The 18258-nt window shown below is 41.6% G+C and overlaps 3 protein-coding genes across 5 annotated transcripts in view; 2 read left to right on the forward strand and 1 right to left on the reverse strand.

Annotated features, from left to right (window-relative positions):
• Nucleotides 1–1541: 1541 nt before the first annotated feature.
• On the forward strand, nt 1542–5765 carry LOC144064395 (visual system homeobox 2-like). The gene is made up of 5 exons (XM_077586899.1): nt 1542–2015; nt 2417–2507; nt 2728–2851; nt 3856–4036; nt 4950–5765. The coding sequence occupies exons 1-5, from the start codon at nt 1583–1585 to the stop codon at nt 5147–5149; spliced, it is 1029 nt and encodes a 342-aa protein (XP_077443025.1). The 5' UTR covers nt 1542–1582; the 3' UTR covers nt 5150–5765.
• A 204-nt stretch (nt 5766–5969) lies between these two features.
• acss1 (acyl-CoA synthetase short chain family member 1) lies at nt 5970–15918 on the forward strand. 2 transcript variants are annotated; one of them, XM_077586895.1, is made up of 14 exons: nt 5971–6286; nt 6459–6555; nt 7067–7266; nt 8459–8634; nt 8703–8855; nt 8919–9066; nt 12376–12513; nt 12582–12674; nt 13534–13646; nt 13807–13933; nt 14347–14474; nt 14564–14627; nt 14697–14812; nt 14889–15918. In XM_077586895.1, exons 1-14 carry the CDS (start codon nt 6025–6027, stop codon nt 15051–15053), a joined length of 1980 nt encoding a protein of 659 aa, XP_077443021.1. In that variant the 5' UTR covers nt 5971–6024; the 3' UTR covers nt 15054–15918. The 2 variants fall into 2 exon arrangements, 1 of the variants encoding a protein (XP_077443021.1); XR_013296786.1 differs by lacking the exon at nt 14889–15918 and having other exon boundaries at nt 5970–6286; nt 14313–14474; nt 14697–14779.
• Nucleotides 15710–18258, reverse strand: part of abcd4 (ATP-binding cassette, sub-family D (ALD), member 4) — a 28724-nt gene continuing 26175 nt past the window's right edge. Inside the window, exons 16-19 of one of the 2 annotated variants that reach the window (XM_077586897.1) lie at nt 16272–16324; nt 16104–16180; nt 15922–16037; nt 15710–15806 (exon numbers count right to left, since the gene is read on the reverse strand). In XM_077586897.1, the coding sequence (XP_077443023.1) occupies nt 15720–15806; nt 15922–16037; nt 16104–16180; nt 16272–16324 (333 nt within the window). In that variant the 3' untranslated portion in view covers nt 15710–15719. The other variant, XM_077586896.1, reaches the window with a different exon arrangement.

Consider the following 18258-nt stretch of genomic DNA (forward strand, 5'->3'; position numbering starts at 1 on the left):
CTTTAAAACCATTTTTTTATTGAACATCAATTAGAATGTAAATGTAAATAAATTAGAATATAGGTAATATCGTTTATTGAGGGGGAGGGAAGAAAAATTGGATTTGATGATCAAAATGCATGATTATGATGTCATTAATTAAATGTACGTGGGTATAACTGACGTCACCAAATGGCCCCACCCACAAGTGATGTCATTTTTTTTCTTAAACCTTAATATGCGGTTGAAAAAATTTGCATTTAGCCTGCTTAAATACTTTTGAGCAACTGCTTATTCTGTGAATGCCACTTTGTTGTCTTTCGCTTTATCTCCCTGGTTTACGCCCCCAAAACACAGCCGTACACACACAAGGCTACCTAAAATGTTTATCAAAATCATATACACACTGATTCCTATGCATGTAAACACAACAAATATGAAATACTGATGCTCATGTAATGTTATCTGTTTTATTTTTATTTCTAAAAAGAAATAGAGAAAATCCTAACATGTGACGTCACAATTCGGCCTTGAAAAGCCCCTTAGCCTATTTAAGCATCACTCCATTATTGTTCAATTTTGATTTATTTGTTCCAAAAGCAGTGTGTCCTCCAGATGGCCAACATGGCGTCCTCTCTTATCAGAGAGCATCTCCAAACGTGTTGACGTCCCTCAGGACGGTTCTACAAAAAAAAATCTAACTGTCTCCTAATTGATTAAATAGCCGATTAGATGACATTTTTTGGGTGGGAAAAAAAATCACACTTTTTTACATGAAATAAATGATATTTACAGTAAGATTATTATCCAAACTGTTTGCCGTGTGTGTCCTCAATACCCTAAAGTAGGACGTCCATGATGGTGGAATCACAAGGCCGATTAAAAAAAAGGGGGGGGGGGGGGTTGTTAGCTTCATCAACATATCAACAGATGCGAGCAAGACAAAACGTTTTTATCGCCCCGGCCTAATTAGAATATGCAAATGAGCACGCGCGAGGTCGAGAGTCTAACGGATCAATGGCGTCGTTAGTCGTTTGGACGTCAGTTGCCGTCCTCTTTTTCGATGGAAATATCATTCCATCTCACCAAATATGTTGATGGTTGCCAATCGACAAAAAAGATTATTGTCCATCACTATTTTTTAGAATTCGGCCGTTCGCCCCTATGACGAATATGAACGTCCAAAAAAATCCCTGCTAAAATTTGCCGAATGCACAAAAACGACGGCTGTATTTTCCAAAATGATTTGAAAATGGATTATTCCGCCTGGTTGGCTCCATCAGATGAGCTCAACGAAGATGAGCAGTGACGGAAGCATCAAGAGGGGAAAGTTTAAGCTCCTCTTTGCCTAATTATTTCCTTAAAAAAAAAACGCGTGTAACGAGGATGAAAAATGAGCGTTGTTTTGCTTAGGGGCGACCACGAAAAGCCATTTTTTTAATGTGTTGTTGAATGCCGGCCCGTGGCGGAAAGTTGAAGTGCGCTCTCCCGCGATTGGCTGCCGCCTGTTGCCCGCCGCGGTGGGAGGGGAGTCGGATAAAGAGGAGCGTCCGTCCCCGCCCGGTGGCCGACTAAAAAAAAAAAGTGAAATCCCAGCCGCATCATGACCGGAAAGGACGGTTCCGAAAATAAGCAGGCGTACCGCCGAACGGGCTTCGGCATCCAGGAGCTCCTCGGGCTTAACAAGGAGCCTCCGCCGGCGGTGGCCGCGATGCTCTCGCCGCCGCCGCCGTCGGCGGTGCCGGCAGCCAGCGACGCCGCCTCCGTCGCCTCCATCGCCGCCGCTCAGGCGCTCCTTAGGCGGCCGCTGGAGGCCCTCCCCCACCGGGGCCACCATGTCCTGGCGGCGGCGGCTCGCTCGGCGCTCGGCCACGGCGCGCTGAGCGTCGGCCTGCTGGGCCCCGACGGCATCCGTTCCTTCTACAGTCAGCCGGCCTTCCTGGAGGTGTTGTCCGAGGCGCAGAACGCGCACCGGCCGCCTTTGCACGGCCGGACTAACGCGCGCTTGTTGGACGGACGACACTCGGCCAGCTCGGGTGAGAACTCACGACATTTTGTCCAGCGTTAAATGTGGGAATCGTGCGATTTTGGCGAGGGTTAAATATTGGAATCGTGAGATTTTTTTTCTTCTAGGGTTAATTGTGGGAATCGACATTCGGAAATCTTTTTTTCCAGCTCGTTTGTCAAAATTCCCCCCTTATTTTGCTGTTGCGTCGTCAAAATGTAGTTTTTAAAAAAAATATGATCGTTTCGATAAATTAAATCGCACTCGTTTGGATTTGTAGATTATTTCTAAAATGGCTTGCTAGTATTTTTAGGCCTTTTGTGTTGTGTTTAGAATTGACTTGGTTTTAGTGATTGGCTTGAAATATGATATCTTTTATTTTATGAAATTTGAACCAGCACCAAAATATCTATATATGTTTATGACTTTTAGATTCAGATGACATGAGCCTTCCCCCGAATGATAAGAAGTACTCCAAATCCTCGTTGAGCCAAAGCAAGAAAAGAAAGAAAAGACGACACAGGTAAAAAACATGTTTTTTATTATAATAATATATACATAATTGTCATTTCCTCTTTACATATGACAAATTATTTAAATGACATACAATATGACAATGCATTGTCTATTTTTCAAGATAACAAATTCTCATAGACATCCACTACTGTTGGATGATCGAAAGATAGCAAAAAACAACAACTTTATAATTTCATAATAAGATTTCCATTTTTTTTGGCATGCAGAACCATTTTCACCTCGTACCAACTGGAAGAACTGGAAAAAGCCTTCAACGAGGCCCACTACCCGGACGTGTACGCTCGGGAGATGCTCTCCATGAAGACGGAATTGCCCGAAGACAGGATACAGGTGAGTCAATTGGAAGAATTGGACGTCTATTGCCGTCACTGGAGGTAAAGAAAAATAGTGGTGACGTTTATTTGTAAATGTTAGAAGAAAATGCTTTTTTATTTCTTTATTTTCGTTTCAAGGTGTCATTACAAAAATCCTTCAGCAGAGGGCGGTAGAGGCCCCCTCAATTCCCTTTACTTTCCCCATAATCTATTTTTTTGCTCTTAGTTTTAAATTTATTTTATTTATGACTGCAAGTTATTGTGTTGTATTTATTTGAATAAATATTAAATATTTTATTTTTTCGCTTTAATCCATGAATGTAATTTTCCTTATTAGTTATGACGTGTTTTATCTTATAGTCATTCATATTTTTGGGTTTATTTTAACGATTACACTTTTTTTAAAAATCCCTCATCGAGGCGGATAGATTCATGACATTTTCATACATCAAGATGATTTGAGTACACTTTTTTTTCGTCTTCATGAAAGCACAAGCGGAATTAGCATGTAATGGCCGCCCCCCTCGTCCCCCCCGGCCGGCTTCCTTTTTTAATTTCCCGGGATATTTGGCAGCCGAGCCCACCGGGCCCGCAAATGAAGTTCTTTTTCAATCAGCCTGGGCGCCTTCGAGGTCACGGGGGGCGCCCGCCGGCTGCCGTCGGAAGCGCCATCGCTCATCTGAGGCCCATCTTTTTATGAGATGGAGGTTGTCATCCGATCTACCTGAATAGCTTTCCCCGCTTTGATCGTTTTTAATCCCGTCCCCGCGCGCCAATCTCATTCCGCCCGGCGCCTCCGTTTTATGACGCTCGTTCATATTCATGAGCTCGCCGAGGCTATTACCGGCCGCAAAATCCATCTGGAGAAAAGAATGAGCGCCTGTTGCCCCGAAAAAGGCAACCTCCAGAGGGTCAATATTCGTTTCTCATGGAAAACATCCGATACATTTGTACATTATTTATTTATTTATTTAAATTCTGAGTATTCCCTCTGATTGATTGGTGTCATGTTTTCCCCAGGTGTGGTTCCAGAATCGTCGGGCCAAGTGGCGGAAGAGGGAAAAGTGCTGGGGGCGCAGCAGCGTGATGGCCGAGTACGGCCTCTACGGCGCCATGGTGCGCCACTCCATCCCGCTACCCGAATCCATCCTCAAATCGGCCAAGGAGGGCGTCACCGAGTCCTACGCGCCCTGGTTGCTAGGTAAGCCAACGCGCTTCGGGGATTCGTTTCGGGGGGTTCATTTGTCGGGCGGCGTAAGATTAAAAATGTGGTGAGGCGTTCCACAGGGCTCTCCGCTAAGTCATCTTTAGATTCACATCAAATTTAAAAAATATAGGCCGAGTCATCTTTAGATTCATGTCAAATTTCATCGTGATTCAAGGCATGTAATAAAATAGGGAAGATAAATGCCAACTCTAAATTTAAAAAAAAAATACATTCATTAATGTATCTACCACTTGTTTTCCCTTTTCCTGCAAGATTGGAGTTTTCTGAAATTGCAAAAGAGCCCCCAGTATAATACTTGATGTCGCTAAGTTTTTTTTTTTTAGAGATCATTATTATTATTTTATTTTTTTACCCTTTTCCCCCCGCTAGTTTTCCCTTTTCCGTCCTCCATAACTCGGAAGCAACAAATGTTTATGCATTTTGGAAAAAGACCCATCATATTTTTTCCTCATTTTTTCCTGAGTGAGTGTGCACCTTCTTTTTTGTGTGTTTTCCCACATTCACCCTCTTGTTTTCCCTTTTCCATCCTGGCAAAAGAGATTTTTGCAAATAGAACAAATCCACTCCTTATCCTAAATACGTCCCATTTTCCTAAATTCTTGTTATTTCCCTAAGACAACCTCTCGTCGACCAAAAAAATTCAGACACCGTCTCTCGCCGTCTTTCCCACGGGAGAGGCCGCCGAGCGTCAAAGCGCTCGATCCCACGGCGGCGCTCGATGGCGCGATAATCCCACTTGATTAGGACAGATTAGATCCGTAGCTCCCCACGGCCCGGCGTCCATCGAGCGGGCCAAATCCGGCGGGCGGCTCGTCATCGATCGAGGGGGAAGTTAGGCCCCCGCTCAATTCGCACTTTTAAAAAAAGGCTGGCGTCTGTCCTTCAGGCATGCACAAGAAGTCCGTGGAAACGCCGGAGGACGAGAGGAGCGTGGGGGGGAAAGCGGGCGGCGAGGAGGAGGAAAAAGGCCACCCGGACGGCCACGGAGACCAACAACGGGTGCACAGTATCGCCGTGCTGCGAGCCAAAGCACAGGAGCACAACGCCAAGATCCTCAGCAAGCGCGAGGACGAGGCGGAGATCTAACCGGGAACCTTTTTCCAACTAAAATGGGACACGTTGAATACGCGCGGTGAACCCGCCGCTATCCCCAATGGCCATTTGGGCAATAACAAGTGTCCATTTTAATCTTAAAATGCCACTTGATTTGAGCTTTTATCCTGAACAGCTTTGCGATCCATTTCACGTTTTTCGGTGGGAATTTTTGACATTTTATGAGAAGAAATTAACGTTAAAGCGCAACACTAATGCAAAAAAATCATATTTTTTTAACATGGTAGACTCTACATTGGACGTCTGCAGATCTCCAATCTTTTTTAAGCACTTGGCATTTTGGTGCAGTATTATAGAAAGCAAAAGAGACAGGATGAGCAATTTGGCTACTTTGGAATTGGCAAGGGTTCACTGTCCATTCAATGTTTGTTCCTCCTCACTTGGCCCTCCAATGGCGAGCGCCAGCACAAAGAATCGGTCACGCCGTGACGTGACTGGGACCTCCTTTGCTGGCAAGACCCCCAACTCTAATGTGAAAAACAGCCCCATGTACATAGTCCTCCTCCCAAAGTGTATCATACTTGGATTTCCCCTCTTTGTCTTTGTACATATGTATGCAATCTGATTAAAACGGGATATTTAACAGCCATCGGCGTAAGCAAAGCTGAAAAGTTTCTTCCTACTTTGGAATTGAGTGCTTTTATTGCTTTCAGGGGAGGGGGGAAAACGTGTTGTGGTAGTTCTTGTACCGCCCTTCAGGGAAAACAAGTCCAACCCTCTTCTTATACAGGCGCTCCTCTCCATAAACCGCAGAACGGAATGTTTTGCCGTCATATTTGGAGTTAGCCTGGGGCCGGGGGGCCCCCTTTCGCTCTCTTTCTCTTTCCTCTCTTTCTCTGTCCTACAAAATGTGGCTCTCGCGCGGGTGCGCAAAAGCGGCCGCGGTGGGCCGCCGGACGCTGACGACGTTCTTGGCCGAGGCGGCGGGCTTCCCGGGCGTGCGGGACCGCGCGGGGCTCCAGGAGTTCTCGGTCGGCCAGCCGGAGAACTTTTGGGCCGCCGTGGCTCGGCGCCGGCTGGACTGGATCAGCCCGTTTGGCCACGTCCTCCACTGCGACATGGAGCGGGGCCAGGTGAGCTGGTTCCGGGGAGGACGGCTCAACGTCTCCGGTGAGTCGGAACACCCAGACGGGTCGACAACTAACTTTGACAGACTGTCAGTACATTTATTTTAAAAAAGAAAGCACATCCTGTTCAAATTTGTTGTTGCATAAGCATTGAGAACTTTGCATGGAAAAAATGGTGTGATTATATGACCCAATGTTTTGTCTCCAAACTGTAGTCAATTGCCTGGATCGTCACGCGCGCAGAGATCCGGACAAGGTGGCGCTCATCTGGGAACGGGACGAACCCGGAACCGAGGTCAAGGTCACCTACAGGTCAGTGGCTGTCCAATCCAAGACCAAAACTCGCCAAATAGGACCATTAGCTCTCCGCAAAGACCAGGGGACCACAACATGTATAGTCTTGAGAGCAGTGGTGTCAAAGGTGTGGCTTGTGGCCCAAAAGTGGCTCAATACTGGGGGCGGTTCCGGGTGGAATTTACCGTAACTCCTGTAAAATGACGAGGTGGTGCCAAATTTACCGTAAGTCCCCTAAAATGACGAGAAAGTGATACCAAATTTACGTTAAGTCCCGAAAAATGACAAGAAAGTGATGCCAAATTTACCGTAAGTACCCTAAAATGATAAGAAAGTGTTGCAAAATTTACCATAATTCCCCCAAAATGACAAGAAAGTGGCATAAAATTTACCTTAACTTCTAAAATGACAAAGAGGTGATGCCAAATTTACCACAAGTCCCCTAAAATGACTAGAAAGTGTTGCCAAAATTTACCGTAAGTAGTGAGAAGGCAGTGATGCCAAATGAACTCATTGACTTTCTCCACAGGGAGCTCCTGGAGATGACCTGTCGCGCCGGTAACCTGCTGAGGCGACGCGGCGTGAAGAAGGGCGACTGCGTCACCATCTACATGCCGCCTTGCCCGCTAGCCGTGGCGTCCATGCTAGCTTGCGCCCGCGTGGGCGCCGCACACAACGTGGTCTTCGCCGGATTCAGCGCCGAAGCCCTCGCCGAGCGAATTAGAGACGGTAAGGTGTCCAATTTTTTTTTTTCATACTCTTGTCAAGGGTGATGGGCGACCTATCCGTTCGCTGCCTGTCCTCGTTAAAGATACATTTTGTATTTGTTATGTTTTCTTAGGATACATTTTTTTTAAAGTGATGATTTATCAGGGAGTTACCGTAATTACTCGAATATAACGCGCACTCGAAAATAACACGCAGGTATAACTTTGGGCCAAAAAAATCTGGAAAAACGCAGTACTCGAATATAGTGCGCACCTAAAATTTCCCGCTGACGAAAATCAGAAATCGTACCTTTTTTTCTTCGTTTCACGATTGTTTTGTTCAAACAAATTTATTCATTAGAATCCTTCAAATGAAAAGTTCCTCTCTCTCTTTGTCTGTCCTCTCATACATCTCTTCGTTGAGAATCCTATCAACGTCCACGCTTCCTTCATCCACTTCCTCTTCCTCCCACAACACATCATCCGATTGGCTTTACGAGATGACGTAAAATCCGTGCGTCAAAGTGAGTTTGACAATGCTTTTTTCGATCGAAAATTTGTAATTTATTTTAGTTATTGATTATAACACTGAACTGAGAGAGGGTGAACTGAGACGGGTACGAGGCTAGAGGGGGGCAGTGGTGGTCTCGGCTTTACGAGATGACGTAAAATCCGTGCGTCGGCTTCACGAGATGACGTAAAATCCGTGCGTCGGCTCTACGAGATGACGTAAAATCCGTGCGTCAAAGTGAGTTTGACAATGCTTTTTTCGATCGAAAATTTGTAATTTATTTTATTCAATTCAATTTCAATTCAATTTATTTGGCAAGAAAAAGCACCAGGCTAAGGGCCATGTAACAAGACACAAAAAAAAAAAAAAAAAAAAAAAAAAAAAAAAAAAAAAAAAAAAAAAAAAAAAAAAAAAAAAAATAGTTTTTGATTATAACACGCACCCCCAACTATTGGAATTAATTATTTTGCAAAAACCTGCGTGTTATATTCGAGTAATTACGGTAGTTAATAGCTCACTATTTCCTTTTGGAAGATAAGATAAGATCATTCTTTATTGCGGAGCCAATTTGAGTGTTTGAAGGCGACGGAGAGCAAAGAGCAACTTATTATGTTTGTCGTTTCCTTTGACGACTTATTTAAAAGTTCCCTTAACGGCCTTAAAGCTGACCTCAATTTTTTTTTGGCCATGAAATGTCTTCTAGCGCGCTCCAGCACCGTCATCACCGTGGACGAAAGCGTCCGAGGCGGCAAAGTCACCCCCCTGAAGTCCACGGTGGACGCGGCGGTCCGCGACTGCCCGTCGGTGCGCCAGGTCTTTGTGGTCAAGCGCACGGGGGCGCCGGTGGCCGCGACCGCCAAAGACGTGGACATGGAGGAGGCGAGACCACACCAAAGCGGTTCGCTCCCTCCGAACCGCCGCCTAAATCCCCTCGCCCGCCTTTCCAGGAGATGATGGCGGAGGACGCGGCGTGCCCGCCGGCCGCCATGGACAGCGAGGACGTCCTGTTCCTGCTGTACACGTCGGGCAGCACCGGCAAGCCCAAAGGTCTGGTCCACACGCAGGCCGGCTACCTTCTCTACGCCTCGCTCACGCATAAGGTGAGAAGACGTCGGCGAAAGGACGGCAGCCGAGCTCCTCCCCCTTTTTTTTTGGTTCACCAGTACGTCTTCGACTACAACGACGGCGACGTGTTCGGCTGCGTGGCCGACATCGGTTGGATCACCGGACACAGCTACGCCGTCTACGGACCTTTGGCCAACGGCGGCACCAGCGTCCTGTTCGAGAGCACACCCGTTTACCCCGACCCGGGTACGAAGGCGAGCCAGACCGCGCCGCCGCGCCAACCTTTTTTGACTCCCTCTTACCTTGTAGTATAGTATGGTTTTTTTCTTAAAAAACGACATAGTATAATAAGGCTTTTTTCCCCTTAAAAACGACATAGTATAGTAAGGCTTTTTTTTCTTAAAAAACAACATAGTATAGTAAGGCTTTTTTTCTTAAAAAAAACGACATAGTATAGCAAGGCTTTTTTTCCTTAAAAACGACATAGTATAGTAAGGCTTTTTTTCTTGAAAAAACGACATAGTATAGTAAGGCTTTTTTTCTTAAAAAACGACATAGTATAGTAAGGCTTTTTTTCCTTAAAAACGTCATAGTATAATAAGGCTTTTTCCCCTTAAAAACGACATAGTATAGTAAGGCTTTTTTTCTTAAAAAACGACATAGTATAGTAAGGCTTTTTTTCTTAAAACAACGACATAGTATAGTAAGGCTTTTTTTCTTAAAAAACGACATAGTATAGTAAGGCTTTTTTTCCTTAAAAACGACATAGTATAGTAAAGCTTTTTTTCTTAAAAAACGACATAGTATAGTAAGGCTTTTTTTCTTTAAAAAAACGACATAGTATAGCAAGGCTTTTTTTCTTAAAAAACGACATAGTATAGTAAGGCTTTTTTTCTTAAAAAAAACGACATAGTATAGTAAGGCTTTTTTTCTTAAAAAACGACATAGTATAGTAAGGCTTTTTTTCCTTAAAAACGACATAGTATAATAAGGCTTTTTCCCCTTAAAAACGACATAGTATAGTAAGGCTTTTTTTCTTAAAAAACGACATAGTATAGTAAGGCTTTTTTTCCTTAAAAACGACATAGTATAGTAAAGCTTTTTTTCTTAAAAAACGACATAGTATAGTAAGGCTTTTTTTCTTTAAAAAAACGACATAGTATAGCAAGGCTTTTTTTCTTAAAAAACGACATAGTATAGTAAGGCTTTTTTTCTTAAAAAACGACATAGTATAATACGGCTTTTTTCCCCTTAAAAACGACATAGTATAGTAAGGCTTTTTTTCTTAAAAAACGACATAGTATAGTAAGGCTTTTTTTCCTTAAAAACGACATAGTATAGTAAAGCTTTTTTTCTTAAAAAACGACATAGTATAGTAAGGCTTTTTTTCTTAAAAAACGACATAGTATAGTAAGGCTTTTTTTCCTTAAAAACGACATAGTATAGTAAAGCTTTTTTTCTTAAAAAACGACATAGTATAGTAAGGCTTTTTTTCTTAAAAAACGACATAGTATAATAAGGCTTTTTTTCCTTAAAAACGACATAGTATAGTAAAGCTTTTTTTCTTAAAAAACGACATAGTATAGTAAGGCTTTTTTTCCTTAAAAACGACATAGTATAGTAAGGCTTTTTTTTTTAAAAACGACATAGTATAGTAAGGCTTTTTTTCTTAAAAAACGACATAGTATAGTAAGGCTTTTTTCCCCTTAAAAACGACATAGTATAGTAAGGCTTTTTTTCTTAAAAAACGACATTGTATAGTAAGGCTTTTTTTCCTTAAAAACGACATAGTATAGTAAAGCTTTTTTTCTTAAAAAACGACATAGTATAGTAAGGCTTTTTTTCTTAAAAAACGACATAGTATAGTAAGGCTTTTTTTCTTAAAAAACGACATAGTATAGTAAAGCTTTTTTTCTTAAAAAACGACATAGTATAGTAAGGCTTTTTTTCCTTAAATACGACATAGTGTAGTAAAGCTTTTTTTCTTAAAAAACGACATAGTATAGTAAGGCTTTTTTCCCTTAAAAACGACATAGTATAGTAAGGCTTTTTTTCCTTAAAAACGACATTGTATAGTAAAGCTTTTTTTCTTAAAAAACGACATAGTATAGTAAGGCTTTTTTTCCCCTTAAAAACGACATAGTATAATAAGGCTTTTTTCCCCTTAAAAACGACACAGTATAGTAAGGCTTTTTTTCTTAAAAAACGACATAGTATAGTAAGGCTTTTTTTCTTTAAAAAAACGACATAGTATAGTAAGGCTTTTTTCCCCTCAAAAACGACATAGTATAGCAAGGCTGTTTTTCCTTAAAAACGACATAGTATAGCAAGGCTTTTTTTCTTAAAAAAACGACATAGTATAGTAAGGCTTTTTTTCTTAAAAAAACGACATAGTATAGTAAGGCTTTTTTTCTTAAAAAACGACATAGTATAGTAAGGCTTTTTTTCCCCTTAAAAACGACATAGTATAATAAGGCTTTTTTCCCCTTAAAAACGACACAGTATAGTAAGGCTTTTTCCCTTAAAAACGACATAGTATAGCAAGGCTTTTTTTCTTAAAAAAACGACATAGTATAGTAAGGCTTTTTTTCTTAAAAAACGACATAGTATAGTAAGGCTTTTTTTTCGTAAAAAACGACATAGTATAGTATGGCTTTTTTTCTCGTAAAAAACAACATAGTATAGTAAGGCTTTTTTATAAAAAAAAAACGACATAGTATAGTAGGGCTTTTTTTCTTAAAAAACGACATAGTATAGTAAGGCTTTTTCTTAAAAAAACGACATAATATAGTAAGGCTTTTTTTCCCTAAAAAAACGACATAGTATAGTAAGGCTTTTTTTCCCTAAAAAAACGACATAGTATAGTAAGGCTTTTTTTTTCGTAAAAAACGACATAGTATAGTATGGCTTTTTTTCTTTAAAAAACAACATAGTATAGTATGGCTTTTTTTTCCTTAAAAACAACATAGTATAATAAGGCTTTTTTCCTAAAAAAACAACATAGTATAGTAAGGCTTTTTTCCTAAAAAAACAACATAGTATAGTAAGGCTTTTTTCCCAAAAAAACGACATAGTACAGTAAGGCTTTTTTTCTCGTAAAAAACAACATAGTATAGTAAGGCTTTTTTATTAAAAAAAAAACGACATAGTATAGTAGGGCTTTTTTTCTTAAAAAACGACATAGTATAGTAAGGCTTTTTCTTAAAAAAACGACATAATATAGTAAGGCTTTTTTTCCCTAAAAAAACGACATAGTATAGTAAGGCTTTTTTTCCCTAAAAAAAACGACATAGTATAGTAAGGCTTTTTTTTCCGTAAAAAACGACATAGTATAGTATGGCTTTTTTTCTTTAAAAAACAACATAGTATAGTATGGCTTTTTTTTCCCCTTAAAAACAACATAGTATGATAAGGCTTTTTTCCTAAAAAAACAACATAGTATAGTAAGGCTTTTTTCCCCAAAAAAACGACATAGTATAGTAAGGCTTTTTTTCCTAAAAACGAGCCAGACCGCGCCGCCGCGCCAACCTTTTGACTCCTTTTCTTTTTCCATAGGACGCTACTGGGAGACGGTGGAGAGACTGAGAATTAATCAGTTCTACGGCGCCCCTACGGCCATCCGCTTGCTCCTGAAGTACGGGGACGAGTGGGTGCGCAAGTACGACCGCTCCAGCCTCAAGACGCTCGGATCCGGTAAGGCGGATCCCGCCCGGACGCCACGGACGCCCTCCGACTGACGCCCCGGCACCGATTGTCCGCAGTGGGCGAGCCCATCAACACGGAGGCGTGGGAGTGGTACCACGGCGTCGTGGGCGAGGGCCGCTGCCCCGTGGTGGACACGTGGTGGCAAACAGGTAAGTCCTTTAGCGTTAGCATTAGCCTTAGCGTCATACGTAGGGAAGATAATCATGGGATTTTTGCTAATCATCGTTTAAAGAGCGCTAAATTAGGTCGAGTGGTCACCAAATGGCGGAACGGGCGAATTAACCGACGCTAATCGGAACGTTAGCACATGTGGGGACGGGGAATTAACGAATTACCGAATTAGGGATACGGAGATGCTAAGTAGGCGGCTGGAAAGCGACTGCTTGTTTGCGTCCAATTAGGAGTAAGTGGCTTTATTCATGCTCCACATTTGGCGGATGCCGTTTTTCGTCAGCGTATGGCGGCTCTGACTCAACGTAATCTCCTTATTAGTATTATTTTTTTTGACCTCATTTGATTCCTGTCGTCTGTCGGTGCGTTTGCGTCAAAGCTAACTCAAGAGCGAATCAAGAGCGTTATGCCGGTCGTATCTTCCCAGCACGGGGGTGCCGGTGCAATATCTGAATTGTCTCTTCATGGAAAAAAAATCTATATATTTCTGTTAATAATGTCCAGTCATTTTTTTAATTGATTCACATGTATTTTAGACTCCTATTTACAGAAATTGAAATCTGCAACGTTGTTTTGGTATTTTGCGTCCGCATTATCCCGACCCAATGGCAGCTCACGTGAGCCGGCCGTCTGTTGTGCCCTACTTTCCACCTCCTTTGGCACCGTCACCCCCCAAAACAAAACCCCAAAAATGATCGGATTATATATCAAAGTCCCCCCTCCCAGCCCGTAGCTGACCAACTAGCTTCTAATCCACTTTGCGTCGGCCTCAAGTCGTCGCATCCATATTTTACATGCTCATTTTTAACCCACCGGCATGTTTTGTGGTGCTTTCAGAGACGGGCGGCATTTGCATCGCCCCTCGTCCGTCGGAAGCCGACGCCCAGATCATCCCCGGGATGGCCATGAGACCTTTCCTTGGCATCAAACCCGCCCTGATGGACGCAGAGGTATGTGTGGGAGATAAAATGCGGGTATCAAATTGACCCAGCTGCTGACTATTTGATAATCCTCATCTGACCCCGCCTTAGGCAAAAAACGCAGCTTTCAAAATCAAACTAACTGTTATTTTTTATAAATGTTCTCATGGCTCCTTTTGTCCCGTTTCAGGGCCAAGAGGTGAAGTCCGCCGAGGCTTCGGGGGCGCTGTGCCTGGCTCGGCCTTGGCCGGGAATGGCCCGCAGCATCCACAACGACCACGAAAGATTCGTCGACACTTACTTCAAGCCGTACCCCGGTAAGTTTGAGTCCTCGGGTTACAATTTACACGTGTTTGCTTCCTCACCTAACGTCGTTTTGCACTGACAGTCAAAGTCAAACAACCTCCGATTTGAATAACCATAACACACATATGCTGTATTGCCTTGCAAAGCGCTGCGTTTTCTGGGCTGTTCCTAAACGCACCATTTTCTGTGGTCGTGTTCCATGCTTTTGGTTGTAAAGAAACCATTGAAAAGCTTGGCTAACTAGCTTACACTTTTGAGCAATATTGGCAAGTATAACATTTTTAAAAATATATTTTCATTTATTTGACTTGCCAAGTTTTTTCACCTCAATTGGAACCTTTATTCTGAGTGACGTGGTCGTCACAGGAACGTGTTGTATCTTTTTTTTAGCGCATAATTCAAGGAGGTTTTGGCGTCCACGCAGGTTATTTCTTCACCGGAGACGGCGCCCATCGTTCCAAAGACGGGCACTATCAGATCACGGGGCGCCTGGATGACGTCATCAACGTGAGCGGACACCGGATCGGAACGGCGGAGATCGAAGATGTGGTGGTAAGAGAAGATCGAGAAGATCTTTGACCTAATTGTTTTGTACGTCTAGAAGCTTTTTCTCTTGCTAACGCTAACACTTGTCGCCATAGAACCAATGCTCGTCGGTGGCCGAGTCGGCCGTGATCGGCTGCTCTCATCCAATCAAAGGGCAAGGTTAGTTCTTATCTAAGTTCGCTGCCACGGAAAGCTGCAAAAGTCAAATTTTTGTTTTTCTTTTTCTAGGCGTCTACGCGTTCGTGGTCCTCAAACAAGATGCGCAAAATGGCGACCTGACCTCGCAGATCAACCGGAGCGTTTCCGACAAGATCGCCAAGTACGCCTGCCCCGATCACATCCAGGTTCGTACCGTCCTTACTAGTTTTCTGAGATGGAAGTTGTCAATTTAATCTAATTGGATTCTTTTTACTGGCACAGTTTGTCCAACGGCTCCCGAAGACCCGTTCGGGCAAGATCATGCGTCGGGTTTTACGCAAGGTGGTGGAGCGAGACGTCGGCGACCTGGGCGACCTCAGCACCTTGGACGACCCCGCGGCCGTGCAGGAGATCATCCAAGGTCATCGTGACCTTTGTGGGGAATGAACGTGGACTCCAGGTTTTCGTTTCACAAACCGTTTTATTTCTTTTGTATGCAATTTCAGGCTTTTCCAAAATGTTTGACCTCATCTCATAGGCCAATTTTCGTTCCAATTTTCACAGATTGTGACCTTGGATGCTAAGCAGGGTCAGGCCTGGTTAGTACTTGGATGGGAAACCAACTGACCGCCTGCTGTAAGCTCTTATGTTAGCTCAAGTGCTAGAATGCTCACTTCCTTAGCCTGTGAGATGCAGTGAGTACAATAATATACACATTTTGTAACAGTCCCCGTCGCTTTTGGTGTTCGGCAAGGATTTGAACCCACTTAGCTAGAAGCTGGGAGGATCCCAGACGTTACAAAATGTGTATATTAGATATCTCAATGCATCTCACAGGCTAAGGAAGTGAACACTAGCATTTGAGCTAACGTAAGAGCTTGCAGCAGGCTGTCGGTCGGTCTCCCATCCAAGTACCAACTAGAACTGACCCTGCTTAGCTTCCAAGGTCAGTCAGGCCTACGAAATGGGGTCAAACATTTTGGAACACCTGTAGAAGAAAACAATGTAAACAATCCACTTTTAGAGATGATTTGTTGAATCAGAGGTCATAGAAGGGTCCAACTCGGCGGAGACATTGACATCTACCGCCGTCAAAAAGCAGGTTTTTCCTCCTCACGTGGCAGTCTCCGCCGAAGTCCCTTTTATCCGTTTCAACTCCCAGTCGCCGTCGCCGCATAATTTCAGCTGGATGTCGTGGTGCTATAACGGGAAGAAGGAGAAGCTAAGTGATCCATAGTGGAGGATGTTTTGTTGTTGTTGATATCATGTACAAAAACAACAATGTGTGTAGGTAATAAATGGTGAAAAAACAGACCTTCTCCAAGCTGGTGCGGTGTCCCACGCTGACCAGAGTCATGCCAAGGCGCTTGCACGTGCGGTACAGTTTGGTTTCCGCCTCCTCCGTCAAGGCGCTGGTGGCTTCGTCCAGAACTTTTGGGGAAAATGAATCCAATGAGACTGGTTTTGTTGTTGGAAAAATAAGAGGCGAGAACGTACTTGCGTATTTGGGCTGAAGGTAGAAGAGTCGAGCGAAAGAGAGACGCTGCATTTCTCCAGGTGAAAGGACGTCGTACCTGCGCCGTCCGTCCACAAAAGGATTGGCGTCGTGGCTGCCGATGATCCATCAAGCGACGGATGACCCAACCAACGAGACGACTCACTCACCAGTTCCAGTCCACCGCTTGGTCCAGACCGCCGGTCCGCTTCACCAGACTTGACTGCAATAAAAACAAAAGAACATGGTTTGGTCTAATATTCTTTACCCCCAAAACACAACAATGTATAGTATAGCTTTTTTCTTATAAAAACGACATAGTATAGTAAGACTTTCCCCCCCCCTAAAAACAACATAGTATAGTAAGGCTTTTTTTCCTTAAAAAAACGACATAGTATAGTAAGGCTTCTTTTCTTAAAAAACGACATAGTATAGTAAGGCTTTTTTTCTTAAAAAACGACATAGTATAGTAAGGCTTTTTTTCTTAAAAACAACATAGTATAATAAGGCTTTTTTCCCCTTAAAAACGACATAGTATAGTAAGGCTTTTTTTCTTAAAAAACGACATAGTATAGTAAGGCTTTTTTTCTTAAAAACAACATAGTATAATAAGGCTTTTTTTCCCTTAAAAACGACATAGTATAATGAGGCTTTTTTCCCCTTAAAAACGACATAGTATAGTAAGGCTTTTTTTCTTAAAAAACGACATAGTATAGTAAGGCTTTTTTTCTTAAAAAACGACATAGTATAGTAAGGCTTTTTTTCTTAAAAAACGACATAGTATAGTAAGGCTTTTTTTCTCAAAAAACGACATAGTATAGTAAAGCTTTTTTCCCTTAAAAACGACAGTATAATAAGGCTTTTCCCCCCCTTAAAAACGACATAGTATAGTAAGGCTTTTTTTCTTAAAAAACGACATAGTATAGTAAGGCTTTTTTTCCTTAAAAACGACATAGTATAATAAGGCTTTTTCCCCCTTAAAAACGACATAGTATAGTAAGGCTTTTTTTCTTTAAAAAACGACATAGTATAGTAAGGCTTTTTTTTCTTAAAAAACGACATAGTATAGTAAGGCTTTTTTTCTTAAAAAACGACATAGTATAGTAAGGCTTTTTTTCTTAAAAAACGACATAGTATAGTAAGGCTTTTTTTCTTAAAAAACGACATAGTATAGTAAGGCTTTTTTTCTTAAAAAACGACATAGTATAGTAAGGCTTTTTTTCTTAAAAAACGACATAGTATAGTAAGGCTTTTTTTCTTAAAAAACGACATAGTATAATAAGGCTTTTTTTCTCAAAAAACGACATAGTATAGTAAGGCTTTTTCCCTTAAAAACGACATAGTATAATAAGACTTTTCCCCCCCTTAAAAACGACATAGTATAGTAAGGCTTTTTTTCTTAAAAAACGACATAGTATAGTAAGGCTTTTTTTCTTAAAAAACGACATAGTATAGTAAGGCTTTTTTCCCTTAAAAACGACATAGTATAGTAAGGCTTTTTTTCTTAAAAAACGACATAGTATAGTAAGGCTTTTTTTCTTAAAAAAACGACATAGTATAGTAAGGCTTTTTTTCTTAAAAAACGACATAGTATAGTAAGGCTTTTTTTCTTTAAAAAACGACATAGTATAGTAAGGCTTTTTTTCTCAAAAAACGACATAGTATAGTAAGGCTTTTTTTCTTAAAAAACGACATAGTATAGTAAGGCTTTTTTTCCTTAAAAACGACATAGTATAGTAAGGCTTTTTTTCTTAAAAAACGACATAGTATAGTAAGGCTTTTTTTCTTAAAAAAACGACATAGTATAGTAAGGCTTTTTTTCTTAAAAAACGACATAGTATAGTAAGGCTTTTTTTCTTTAAAAAACGACATAGTATAGTAAGGCTTTTTTTCTCAAAAAACGACATAGTATAGTAAGGCTTTTTTTCTTAAAAAACGACATAGTATAGTAAGGCTTTTTTTCCTTAAAAACGACATAGTATAGTAAGGCTTTTTTTCTTAAAAAACGACATAGTATAGTAAGGCTTTTTTTCCTTAAAAACGACATAGTATAGTAAGGCTTTTTTTCTTAAAAAACGACATAGTATAGTAAGGCTTTTTTTCTTAAAAAACGACATAGTATAGTAAGGCTTTTTTTCTTAAAAAACGACATAGTAT

Source organism: Stigmatopora argus, chromosome 19 (genome assembly GCF_051989625.1).
Source record: "Stigmatopora argus isolate UIUO_Sarg chromosome 19, RoL_Sarg_1.0, whole genome shotgun sequence".
Lineage (NCBI taxonomy): Eukaryota > Metazoa > Chordata > Actinopteri > Syngnathiformes > Syngnathidae > Stigmatopora > Stigmatopora argus.

What these genes read in the sequence shown, in the direction of transcription:
- acss1 (XM_077586895.1), top strand. Translation starts at nt 6,025, where the DNA reads ATGTGGCTCTCGCGCGGGTGCGCAAAAGCGGCCGCGGTGGGCCGCCGG. An exon ending in AAGACGTGGACATGGAGGAG is followed by an intron (nt 8,635 to 8,702) that starts GCGAGACCACAC and finishes CCGCCTTTCCAG; the next exon opens with GAGATGATGGCGGAGGACGC. An exon ending in TCATCCAATCAAAGGGCAAG is followed by an intron (nt 14,628 to 14,696) that starts GTTAGTTCTTAT and finishes TTCTTTTTCTAG; the next exon opens with GCGTCTACGCGTTCGTGGTC.
- LOC144064395 (XM_077586899.1), top strand. Translation starts at nt 1,583, where the DNA reads ATGACCGGAAAGGACGGTTCCGAAAATAAGCAGGCGTACCGCCGAACG. An exon ending in AGAAAGAAAAGACGACACAG is followed by an intron (nt 2,508 to 2,727) that starts GTAAAAAACATG and finishes TTTGGCATGCAG; the next exon opens with AACCATTTTCACCTCGTACC. An exon ending in CTACGCGCCCTGGTTGCTAG is followed by an intron (nt 4,037 to 4,949) that starts GTAAGCCAACGC and finishes TCTGTCCTTCAG; the next exon opens with GCATGCACAAGAAGTCCGTG.